Source organism: Crinia signifera, chromosome 1 (assembly GCF_055691185.1).
Source record: "Crinia signifera chromosome 1, ASM5569118v1, whole genome shotgun sequence".
In the NCBI taxonomy this organism is placed as follows: domain Eukaryota; kingdom Metazoa; phylum Chordata; class Amphibia; order Anura; family Myobatrachidae; genus Crinia; species Crinia signifera.
This window is the reverse complement of record NC_139217.1, coordinates 431,545,390-431,558,283: the sequence shown is the minus strand read 5'-3', so window position 1 is coordinate 431,558,283 and position 12,894 is coordinate 431,545,390. Positions and strand designations below refer to the sequence as shown.

The 12,894-nt window shown below is 42.4% G+C and overlaps 1 protein-coding gene across 1 annotated transcript in view; it reads right to left on the bottom strand.

Annotated features, from left to right (window-relative positions):
* The window catches only part of PIK3R1 (phosphoinositide-3-kinase regulatory subunit 1), a 46,605-nt gene that overhangs the window by 17,173 nt on the left and 16,538 nt on the right, over positions 1-12,894 (bottom strand). The window contains exons 2-4 of the mRNA XM_083152590.1: positions 3,100-3,192; positions 2,372-2,446; positions 166-297 (exon numbers count right to left, since the gene is read on the bottom strand). Coding sequence (XP_083008716.1) covers positions 166-297; positions 2,372-2,446; positions 3,100-3,192 — 300 coding nt within the window. The remainder of the gene's footprint in view (positions 1-165; positions 298-2,371; positions 2,447-3,099; positions 3,193-12,894) is intronic.

Below are 12,894 nucleotides of genomic sequence, written 5' to 3'. Positions count from 1 at the left end.
TGCACACAGATGCAGAGTCCTTCATATTGTTAAACATTACACATCGAATTCTGCTCAAAAGTTACATTAAAAAGGGATATTGTGCTTGAAGAACACAACCCACAATTTAAAATGATATACACATAAAACAAAAAAAATCGGCATAAAAGTCCATTTTTGCCGTACCTCTAACAGCAGAGAGCATCTCATTGTAGGTGACTGCTGGAATGACAGGGTTTGGGAGATCCAAAAGGTATCTCTGTAGTGCATCGCTCAAAGTCGGTAAATCCAGGTGCTCAATATCCGCTGCAGCAGAATCTAAAAAAACAAATCAAAACACAAGCTTAAACTGCTGACCTCCTACAGCCAATCAGATAGGTCGGTTTGGAAACATTCCTTAATAAATTAAAATAACCTACGCAGCTATTTTCTCACATCGAAGCATTGTCAAAAAGTAACATTATACAATATTTCAAACGAGCTGCAATAGGCCGATCAACAAGGTTATAAAAACGGATTTTAACAACTCTGTGTGTTGCCTGTAAATATTATGTATAAACAGACGGTTTCAAGGGTGGGGAAAGCCGGGTGTTCAGCGACGCCTAGCACAAGACACAAACAAACGGTGGGGATCTGAAGGAAGGCTGCAGAAATATTCGTAAAAACGGCAGAAATCAAACAAAATACCCCAAAAGTTTATTCGTTTTGTGCTTTATAATTGCAGACTTAGCAACCCTTAGGTGGCTTTTAAAATTGAAGTTCTAATACTTTGTCATTTCTGTTATAGTTCAACATTCTAAAAATCCTTAAGCAATTATCCCATTATGAACGCATACTACTACATTTTATAAGTGTCGCTTTATAAAAGTTGTGAGCAAGATTTTGTTCACTGAACATTTGAAACTCAAGTGAATATTTGCTGATGGTCTACAGTGACATCTGCTGGCAGGAATGTAATACACAGACTCCAACTATACTGCATTTTAATATCTTAAATATAGAATACCTAGACCAGTGATTTTCAACCTTTTTACCTTGTGGCACACTAAATAAGATTTTAAAATTACCAAGGCACACCATGAGATCTCCACAGGGCAAAAAACACACAGGAAAAAAAAAAACCTATTGGCCCCCATATAAAAAAAACTATCACACTGATCCCCACAGGTAACAACAATAAAATACATTGTCCCTTTACATGAAAAGAAGAGACCAGTAAATAACAGTTGAACTGGTGGTGGCTGTAAACTGGTTTGGGCATCTAGATCTGGGGGCACACTTGAGAACAGCTCAAGGCACACTGGTTGAAAAACACTGCCCTAGACACTTTGCGGTTGAACCCAGTGGATTGAAGCTGCACTCTTATTATTGTAATTTGTGAGGTGAAAAGATGCCTCAGTGATAGAAATAGTATTTTTGTGTATGGATATGTTGCCTTCCCATTGATACTAGTTTTAAATGCAAATGTCTGACTTTCTATACAGATAATTAGTTAGCACATTTCATCTACTGAACTGTAAAGTGTGTTGGTTTACTATGAAACATTCTCACCGTTCACCTAGCCTCTCTCCCAGTTCATCCTGCTGTTACTTCCTCGCACCTATTACCTTCTAGCACTATCCTGGTCACTAGTGTGCATGAGCACTCCCACTTGCTACAACGCTAAAGGCAGCCATCCACTAGTGCGATCTGACCACTTTTTATGTGGTTCCAAAACATTGCTGCGACGGATAGCATTAAAAGTAAGACATTGCATGTCCTTTACCTGCCATTGCAATGTGAGGCGCATTCCTGTGCGCATCGTATTGCATATCCAACGAGGTGCCATGAATATTTGTTGCAGCCCGTAGCCCCTAATACAGGGCTGGGCAACACCGGCCCTCCAGATGTTGATGAACTACACATCCCAGCATGCCTTGCATCAGTTTCAGCATGGCCACATAGCAAAACTAATGCAAAGCATCCTGGGATGTGTAGTTCATTAACATCTGGAGGGCCGATGTTGCCCAGCCCTGCCCTAATAGGATCACATACGATACAGTGTATCATATGCGATCCTGTCCCCCGGGAGCCGCCGAGTGAGATGGCAGGGTATCGCATGCAATGTACCTATAGTTTGTTGTGCTGTAAATCAAACCTAGCAACACAATGCAAGTTAATGAAGGGACAGTGATTGCTCCGCCCTTCATTAACATTGCTCTAGTGTGTACAAGTGATCTGGGATGATGGCGAAGCCCAGTCGCTCTAGTGTGTACTCAGCTCTAGTTCGTCTCTATCCTACCATCGACATACAATGCTATGGGTTTAGTTGTATTATGGCTATATTTAGCACTCTCTCATAATGTTTGTAATGTTATAACCCAATAAATAAAGAATTATTACCAACACATACCATATTCAAGGATTTGCCGGAGCTCAGATACGCCAGTGGAACCTTGGGATCTGTACAATGTTGGGGACTCCAAGCCTGAAAGAGAAACCTTACTGAGTATAGGAAAGGCAATTTGGGAGGAAGGAGAAGGGTTCTGATAGGATGATCAATAAATGGGGGATCTAGCACCTTGCGCCTTAATCAGTGAGAAGCGCATATTAAAATTTAAAGGGCAACAGCAGTGATACATTACTTGTAAAATCTTGCCATTCAAAACTACAATCTGCCCTCCTCGCTGATTGGGTGCAGGGAGCTAGAACGAACACTCATCAGTAAACTATAGCAAGGCATGCTGGGATGTGTAGTTTAACAATAGATGGAGTGTCAAAGTTAACCATCACTGGGTCTAGTCCATACATGATAAAAGGCAAAAATGTTTTAGGCTCACAAGGGGAACATGCTCTCTCATACAGAACGCTCTCTATAATCAGCAAATAGAACTATAAAATCGGCAGGGACCTACATAATTTAGGAGATTATCCCTTGTCGGAGTATGCAAATATCCTAGCAAAGGGTCCATGCCATATGTTATAGCGTAGTTGGTCAATGGGCAAGCACAATGAAAAATGACCACATTGCCTTTTAACTTCAGAAGGACTTAAAACTTTTTTTTTTTTTACGTAAGCTGTATATGACTGCTAGGGAGAATCACTATCTACCGGAGGTGGTAAAGACATAAAAGTTTGTACCTTTTCTTTCAATAGTCTCTACCAGCTTGATGAGGACTGGTGGGGCGGTCTCTGGAGCTGCAAACTGCTCAGTCAGATCAGAAAGTGTGAATGCTGGAGAGGAGAGGAAAGAGAATGATCAGTTTCCAGCTTAAATGAGAACATTGTTACAAAGCACACAGCGAGGACGTTAGGGTCTAAACTCTGAACAGACACTTTAAATTTAACAAATCTGCACAAAATATTGAATTGATCACTTCTGTCTGCAAAGAAGATAGTCCGCCATAATTTGTGTCAAAAGGCAAAAGTGGGTGGGTGTATAATATATATATTCATTCGTATAAAGAAAGGCAAAAATATGCATACATCAGCACATACACCAATCTACAGCTAGAGGGAGCCAAAGACAAGGTGATGGTGCTTCCTGGGGCGAGAAAATGTTCAAGCAGCTATACTTCAGCACTTTAATGATATTTTAGGGACTCTTCAACCCCGCCATAGCAAGCTTACATGAAGGATGAACCAAAAGCAGAGCCAAATCCAAAAGCCAGCAGAACCTTAATATATATGAAGGATCTGAGGCAGTGGTGTCAAACTCATGTCCCTCTAGATGTTGTGGAACTACACATCCCAGCGTGCCCTGCCACATTTTATATAATGGATTGCTAAAACTGTTGCAGGGCATGCTGGAACATGTAGTTCCACAACAGCTGGAGAGCCATGAGTTTGACACCACTGATGAGGCTTTACATTTTGCCTTTGTATTCCTTTATTATAATATATATATATATATATATATATATATATATATATATATATATATATATATATATATATATATATATAAAAATAAAAAACCTTGGGGAGACAACCTACATGTCTTCCTATACTCCGTTCTATAAGCCTTTCCACAAAGCCTGGACAGTAAGCTTTCCCAGATCGCCACACACCTCAAATATTTACTTTAAAGATGATGGGAGCAGAGATTTGCCATTTTCTTGACAGGCATACAACCAGGGAGCAGTAACAGGACTGAAAAAGGATGTTTATAAGAAAAGAGGACTGCTCAGCAGCTACCAAACATCCTATTCCCTATACCTACCACAATCCATCCAACAGTGTAACAAAAGCAAAGAAAATATGTCTCAGTCATTGCAAACTTCTGCAGCAAAGGGACATAACCTGCAGATTTTACAAGCATTCACCAACTGAAATCAGTCTTGAGCATAATATAAGCTGGGGAAAAAGCAGATACATAAGCAGTTTTTAGCATGAAAAGGTGCATTATATCCAGACTACAGCTGTAGCAACAAGAGCTGGGACGGTAAGACCCAGGATTACTCTGCAAGTATTGCTAAACCCTCCGCCCTGCTATGCTGGCTATGTAGACACAACCCTGTGCTTCTCAGGGCATTCTGGGACTCTCAGCAGCTGGGAGTACCACGGTTAGCCTGTCGTATGCAGAATTTACAGGGCAACTTCTGCACTGCTTGTATTCACTGGGTGGTGAATGCGTAAAGCAGGGATGGGGAACAACAGACCCGCCATCTGTTGCTGAACTTCACATTCCAGCATGCACTGCTACAGTTTTGCTATTAAAACTTTAGCAAAGCGTTCTGGGATGTGTAGTTCAACAACAGCTGGAGGGTCGAAGGTTCCCCATTCCCGGTGTAAAAGAACAAAGATAGTTCTTTAACATGTACAGGGAAGGGTGATGAGGAACATGTGCTCTTTGCAACGGAGGTTCTGAGATCAGAAAGGATACTGTGCTACAAAGACCAAGAAAACAGTCGTAACGAGACAGTGTAAGGCCCCAAACATGCCGGCATTATTAATAATTCCAAGTATTCCATTTTTTTTGAAGACCTCTTTAAAAAAAGAACTTTCTTCTTTTGTGCTGTAACCCATGTAATAACTCCACATGAAACACAGCTACAGCCCCATCAAAGCATTCATTAAACTTTCAAGAACAGTTAATCCTTAAACAATAATCCCATATAATCCTGTACAATTTACAGCCAGACAGCTACCTTGGACCATACTGCAAAGTTTAGGGCTCGTACACATCTATACGTTGGAGAACGCACCAGAAAACTGCATTAGACATAGGACAGGTCTTCTTTTCTAATTGGCTAGATACTAGTCAGGCATTCTAAACTCATGTTCCTATAATTGGTGTCAGTTTGGTTCTCATGGGCTTTTACCCAGGTTCCCAACTCATTTGTGTGAATGGGCCTTTAAATCTTTCTGTTCCAGCAGGACTGCTGAGACTTGCATAATCAGCACTGGAGTGAAGGGCAAAGTGCACAGAGAACTCTGCTAGATGGATTCCTTGAGAGGAGGGAGGCATGTGGAGATATTAAGTACTCCTCTGTGATTGACCGATAATCCCAGGGGGGAGATCTTTAATGAATTTCCAGGAGATTGCAAAAACGAGAAGTATTCAGCTTTGAAGTTTGCCAAGAGTAGAAAGCCACATTGTCTGTTTGTATAGCCAGAATCCTGAAGTGGTATGGGACTAGAAGCAGCTCTTTGCCTGTCTGTCCCCTGCATACAGTACATTACAGGTCTGTGCTTGGAAGGGTTTAAAGTGACGCATACAGTAATACCAACAATTACACTAAAGCCAACTCCAACCACAAAAAATTGTTACGCAGCGTCCCATAATCATCTGATAGCAGATTAAAAAGTCTAAATGATGTCTATGCTTTTCTCACATTATTATAATCCTTGACGTCGGGATGCAACAGAAATAGGAGGTCTGTAAGCATTAAACATGTATCACATTTATAGTCCTGCCGGGAAGACTGGACAAGCAGATAACATGTAACTGCACATAGGTAGCAGTGGATTTACCAACGGACACAATACCAGTCATAATCCAGTCACCCATTGACTGACGGTCAAAATACCAACATCAGTTTTAAAAGGGATTTTGATGAAAAACAGACTTGGTCATACTTTACCTTCCCAATGGACCTGGAGGGGGAATAGAATAGTGGTTGGAAGGTCGACACAGGCACTAGGGTGACATGTGCCAACAGGCAGTATTTTATGCCCTACCATCCACTACGGCATGGTGGGAGAATATAAGTGTTCTGAGCGCAGCTAGGCACCGTGCCCGAAGCATGGCAAACGCAGCGAGCCAAGAGAGGGTACGGTATCCATGTCAACATTTTAACCTGTCGGCATTTTGATCATGTCTACTTTTAACGCGTCGAGAAATCATACTGAACACGTGCAGAGTCGGCAGCCTACATTATGTATACAGTCGCAGATAACAGAACCAATGTAAAAAAAAAAATCCTAAAAACAAATTTTAAACCTAGAGAAAAGGCACAAAGTCACTGTTACTCTCTCCAATCTACCAAGGATCAGATGTGTGGGCACCGAGTACTATCTACACGCAAGACCTGTAAATCCAGTAATAAGAATAACTTCACGTTCCCCTTCATGAATAACATGGGAGTTTTCATGAAACAGGCCATTTAAAAGGCCTACTGAAAGGAATGCAAGCTGTTAAAATAACCCCTTTGCTTCATTCTTAGCTGTAAATGCTAATGCTGGGTTCTGGAAAGGGAATGTGAATAGCTGCTTTTCATTTTAGGAAAGCAGACAGGAAATGATAATCGCTGAATTGTGGGGTGTGGGAAAAGTGGGGTGGGGGGGGGGGACATACATTTTGGCTAGTCAAAGGCTGAATGAAGTTTTAAAGATCGGGGGGGGGGGGGGGGGGGGGGGTGAGGAAAGGAAGGACGTTAAAATATGCAGCAACCCACAGCATGAATATGTCCACAGAGCAGGAACAGGATGCAGGAAAACGTAGACATTACTTTTTTTTTTTTTTTTTTTTAAGCCAAGGGGGGGGGGGGGGGGGGGGGGGGGGGGGAGACCGTGCTGGAGGATGAGCCTGAAACCAAAGCAAATAGTCCATGCCTCTTATACCTGCCACCAGAATTCTCTCTTGCTTGCAGCTGTGCTGGAAGACGGACTGAAGCTTGGGGACGCCAAATCCGCCTTTTAGAAACTTGGCCACTTTGTTGATCCCTTTGCTACAGTCCTCGATCAGTTTTTCGCTAAGTGCAATCATTTTCCAATCTTGTGCGTTTCGCAGGACATGGGAACAGAGCCACTGCCCGAGCACCCTTAGAAGCTCCTTACTCGGTGGACGGACAAGTGCTAACTGTAGGACCTCCTGCAGGTAGTACAAAAAGGTTGCTGATGACATTTCACCCCCCCCCCCCCCCACCAGCATTTTCCACTAAGTCTATTTTTACTTCCATAGAGCGGCAGCAAATCAGCCGGCTTCATATCTCAAGATGCCCGGCCAATCCCCTGGCTCTTGTCTCCTGGTAACAGAGACTGGCCCGAACAGAGACCCCCGAGGCGGCAGCATACCTTACATTGGAAGCCCTGCCAACATTGCTGCACTTTGCAAGATGAAACCAGCTCGCAGCTGCACCTTTTGAAGAGGTTCTCGGCAGAAAGATATTATAAAACTAATACCTGGCACGGTAACGTGGAAAGTTAAAGCTTCTATATTTGTTCCAGACACACGCAACTGAGCCAAAATTACTGAACATCAAATCACAAAGAGAATTCAAAGGATAAATGTGTACATGCAAGATCTGTAGGGCAGAGGGCTGGAAACTTCTAGGTATAGCAGGGAAAAAAAAAACCTACTCATTTATGGCGTAGTCATTCCAATGCCAAGCAAACTTCTTGAGTAAGCGTGACAACAGGCACTTACAGGCCGGGAGATGGCGTTGAAACGTCATGGCAACAGAAAATTGGGGCTAATTGGAAAAATGAAGGTACAATCATTTGGATAAATAAACCTAAAAAAAATAAAAAAAAAACTTGGTATTGCTCACTATGGAAGAAATCAAAATCGATGTGCTTCAAAATCACAAGCATCAGTAGAATGCTTTACTGCTGTATTGTTTGCTGTAAACCACTAATATAGCACAAGGGTCATATTAAAAAAGTTTCAGCAGCCACTAGAGGGAGCCCAACGCTAGTTAAATCTAGCTCCGTTTAGGAGTATTCCGCTGCCCCCTGGGGGTGGCAAGCTGAAATCTGCAAAAAGTCAACTGTTGGAGCGTTGAATGTTACATGCCCATTCGTTTAGTCTGTTTTAGCCACCAAGCATGGCTAAACCAGTCCCTAATGAGCGTGATAATCAAGAAAAGTGAGATCTTGCCTGGAGATCTTTTGTTACCTTATGCAAGAGATCGGGCACAATTTGTGTACTGTACACAGAGGGGATCTCCAGAAGGAAAAGGCATCTTAGAACAGGTGAGCTTACCATCCATGCATTAATCCGAGATCTTTCAGGGAGTGTCTCAGATGAGAAGTGTAATAAGCCACTTAAAAGAATTCCAAAACGCGAAGGAGAGTAAGGCCGTATTTCGCAAACTCTACGCTAGTGTTCATTCTAGCACCCGCCATCTTTAAAAACCCATGCAGTTCCTCTTCCCTGCCTACAGATCACACTGTGCTAGAAGCACTACACTAGACAAGGACACCCCAGGCAGGGAAGAGGATCTGCATGGGTTTTCAAAGATGGCGGGTGCTAGAATGAACACTACTCTGCGCGAGATTGTAAAACGTTACATTGGCTGAAAGCCATCACATTCTGGTGAATCAGACTAGCCAGACAGCAGGACGCCACCCCACAATATGGAGGCAATTCAATTAGCTGCTTGGCCGTAATGATGTAATTCCGAAAAAGACACAGTGCATGCTGCTATATCCCATAGAGGTGGGCAAAACAAGCAATGTTCTTCCAATCATATTGATTAATGTGTGCAGCTGAACATCACCCCAACATGACTGCACACTATGAAAGCCTCAACACGCGGCCATGTTGTAGCCCCGGGATGCAGTTAAAATGCCAGCGTTCGGGATCCCGGCATTCAGAATCCCGACCGCCGAAATCCCGACACATTCTCCCTCCGTGGGTGTGCAGGACACCCCTGGAGGGAGAATAAATTAGTGTGCTGAGCGTAACGAGGCACCGGGCCCGCTGCGTGGCAAGCGCAGCGAGCCCGCAAGGGGGGGCGATCCACGTCTCCCCCTTGTTAGGATTTTGGCTGTCGGGATTCCGGCGTCAGGATTCTGAACGCCGGGATCCCGACCGCCGGGATTCAGTACTGAATCCGTAGCCCCAGTATTAGCTTTCCCCCATTTAATGAACAGGTATCTTATTGTGCCTTTAATGCTAAGACAAGTCTGACCAGTACTGCTTTCCTAATTAGTACCCAGCCTAAAAGAGCAAGTGCAGGTGAATAGTCTGTGAGGTGTTGTACATCATGTCCTGACAGGTCAGGCCTCAGTAAAAGTATGAATTATGAGCAGTCATCTACTTTTTATTTGCTATAGAGTATGCTTCTTAGAAATAGGAGCTATAAATAAGAGAACAGATGGCTTTTGTTGGCTCCAATCAAAGCAGAGACACTCAGTAAGTAAGCCCCGGGGAATTAAAGCTGGATTGGGTTCTGCTGCCCCCTACATGCCTCTTATGCATTAAGAAGCTCACAGCACTTCAGATGAAGAGCCTTTTAATACATAGGAATAAAAGAATGCCAAGACAAAGTCTGCATCTCCCTCTCCTGTATGCTCATTGCTTTTTAAGAACGTGTTTTAGAACTTCGGCATGGATTTGAAAGCACTAGACTTCAAATGAGAGCTGAAGTCCATTTTTTCTCCTATGCAAAGCAGACACACTGGGGGAATTCAGTTTCCCCAACACACAGACACCATATGCTGGCTTTCCACATTTTCCTTTGCATCCCATAAAGCAGGGATGGGGAACCTTCGGCCCTTAGCTGTTGTGGAACTACACATCCCAGCATGCCTTGTTACAGTTTTGCTATGTGGTCATGCTACAACTGTTGCAGGACATGCTGGGATGTGTAGTTCCACAACAGCTGGAGGGCCGTAGGTTCCCCGTCCCTGCCACAAAGGTTTGAGGGGAAAATTGCAATGTCAGCACTACCTAAACTGGCAGCCACACGCTGCTGGGAATTGCGTTGGCACACTGTGAAGACTCGAATTCCCCCATCTATCAGACAATATAAATGTTATGAATATACCCAATGTGCTGCCAAACTGGTTTATAATCCCAACTGTAAATCACAACAGAATAAATTGAAATGGTCTAAGCAAAATAAGCAATTTCAGCCGGATGAATGCAACAATAAGGCAATGCAGGAATATATACCCATTTCTTACTAAATGAATACTGCAATATATTTTCTCCTTTGCTGTACATATATCTTGCCTATACTTTGGACTACACCAATAATTGGAATGGAGTCCAAGCAAACCCAATTGGAGACATACGGATCACTTACGGTTTGTACATGCTACTAAAATGGACTAACAAAGACTTTTCTAGATCTACAATATATTGCATAAAATACCTTTTAACATTACTAATCCAATAAATGAAACTGAATTTCTGACGGCCACCATTACCGGGATCGCAAAGCCAGGTCAGATCCCGAATCACGATCCCGGGTTGGACCTTGTTCCGAACGGGCCTGGCATGTTCAAATTTAAACTCCGGTTGCCCATTATACAGAGGGTGAGCCGGGTTTAACCCATCTTATAACCCAGGTTGACCAGTCCTGCAATTTGATTCGGGTTATAAGTAGTGTTGCTTTCACACAGCACTTCGTCCCGGGTCCATGTGTCACCCACCAGGGTCCAAGGTGCAATGTGAAAGGGTTATTAGTTGGTCACCGACACAGTAAAGGGAGCAATTTTGTATAATTTGATTTATTTATTTATGGATTTTATATAGCGCAGCATATTCCGTTTCTATACAATAAAGGACTAGAAGGGAAGAACTTCACTCAGGGGGTGATTATTTTGTTGGCCAGGAATTTTGCCCGAGGACTATTAAATTCTTGTGATGGCTGTATTTGTGCAACTGAATGCACCGAAGCAGCCACGTTAAGCAGTCTCTCCTGTGCCAAGTACCATGCGCACTGCAGTACAGACACCCCCCCTCCCCTGAAGAGCAGAAGTAAGCACAACATTGGTTATTGATCGCGCAAAACAATGAAATAGCTCCCGGGCACTTTAGATGCAAGTTAAATTCTAAGGGGGGTATTCAATGTCTGTCGAGCTCCTTATTTTTGTCGAGCTTTGTTGTTTTCTCGACGAGAGGTTGGTTATTTATGAGGTCGCCTATTCATTGTCTAGTTTTCTCGACTTGTCGAGCAGAGCTCACCTGATTTGGTTTTCGGTTTGCTCGACTGTCGAGTTGAACATAACTCGACTTGTCGAGTTATTTTGGGTAAAATCTGTCGAGATAATTCCTGCATCCTATTCAATGTCAAAGAATTCACCTGACCTCGACTGTTTGAAATCACTCTTCCCTCAAATTTAACTCGACAATTATTTCTGTCGTGACAAGGGAGTTTCTCTTGTTGCATGTTCATAAATTGTGTTAAATGTATATGCAGGATTGTACTAATGTTTGTAGTGCTTATCTTGACTTCTGTCTTTGTGATATTTTGCAAAATATTCCTCTTGATTAACTTTACATTTGCTGCATGTTTATATGGTATGCTTTAACCCATTATTCCATTGTCAGCATCAGTTTTCAGCTTGTATTATTACGCATTTGTTTAAATTATTTCATTTGGCATATAAGAAGTATTATCTTTTTTTCTGCTCACCTTTCATGTTCACTGTGCTGCATTTTGCCCATTGAAAGTCTTCTGTATACATGTCTATTTATGTCTACTTCTGGTTTGATCAAACACCTATGTTTAGGTCCCTTGTATCCATGCTGGGGCAGAATTACTCAGGATACAATGTTTGTTTGTTGCCATTCTTTTGTTTACTTCTACAATGCAATGCATTGCAATTTACCTCAGAGCTCTCATTCCTGTACTTATTTATTTATTTATTTATTTGCAGTTTCTTATATAGCGCAGCAGATTCCGTTGCGCTTTACAATAGTAAACAGTGATAAAACAAACTGGGTAACAACAGACAGACATGGAGGTAGGAGGGCCCTGCTGCAAGCTTACAATCTATAGGACTGAGACTTCAGGGAGATACCAGCATTGTGCAGTCTGCTGATTTGGAAATGGTTTTTATAGGAGCATTTTAATTTTTAACAAGATATCGACTTTTATATAATTGACTATAAAAATGAAGCCTATCTCTGACAATTGCCACTTTCCTCTAGGGGAGAACTCGACTTGTCGAGCAGGGGAGAACTCGACTTGTCGAGCTAAATTTTCAGTTAGCAAAATGAGAAAAACAAATGCAAATGCTCGACAATTCGGACTGTTACTGGTGGGATTGAAATTACAGTTTGAATAGGCGAGAACTCGACTTGTCGAGCTAAATATTCATGTCGAGCAAAACGAGAAAAACAAATGCTCGACAATTCGGACTGTCACTGGTGGGATTGAATACCCCCCTAAGAATCAACTGAATCACCACCATAGACACTAGTGGCTGGTGATAAAAACGGACTCCCATTAACAAAAGTAGATGATGGGTGCACTTGATGATGGGTGCACTTAAATACTGTGCATCATTTAAAAAAAAAAAAATTGTATTATCCAAATGTTTTGTAGCAACCCTGATAGATATCTCTCCTCTATATACACTCAATATTAAAGACATCTATATGTACCATGAGGTATACAGCATATAGACCGACTATGATGTACACTAGCAATGTATACTCTAAATGAGACAAGGGCCTGGTGAGAATTGGCACTCATTAGTAGGACCTTGTGTCCTCCCAATACACATGGACCACAAAGGCACAGCACAGCCAGG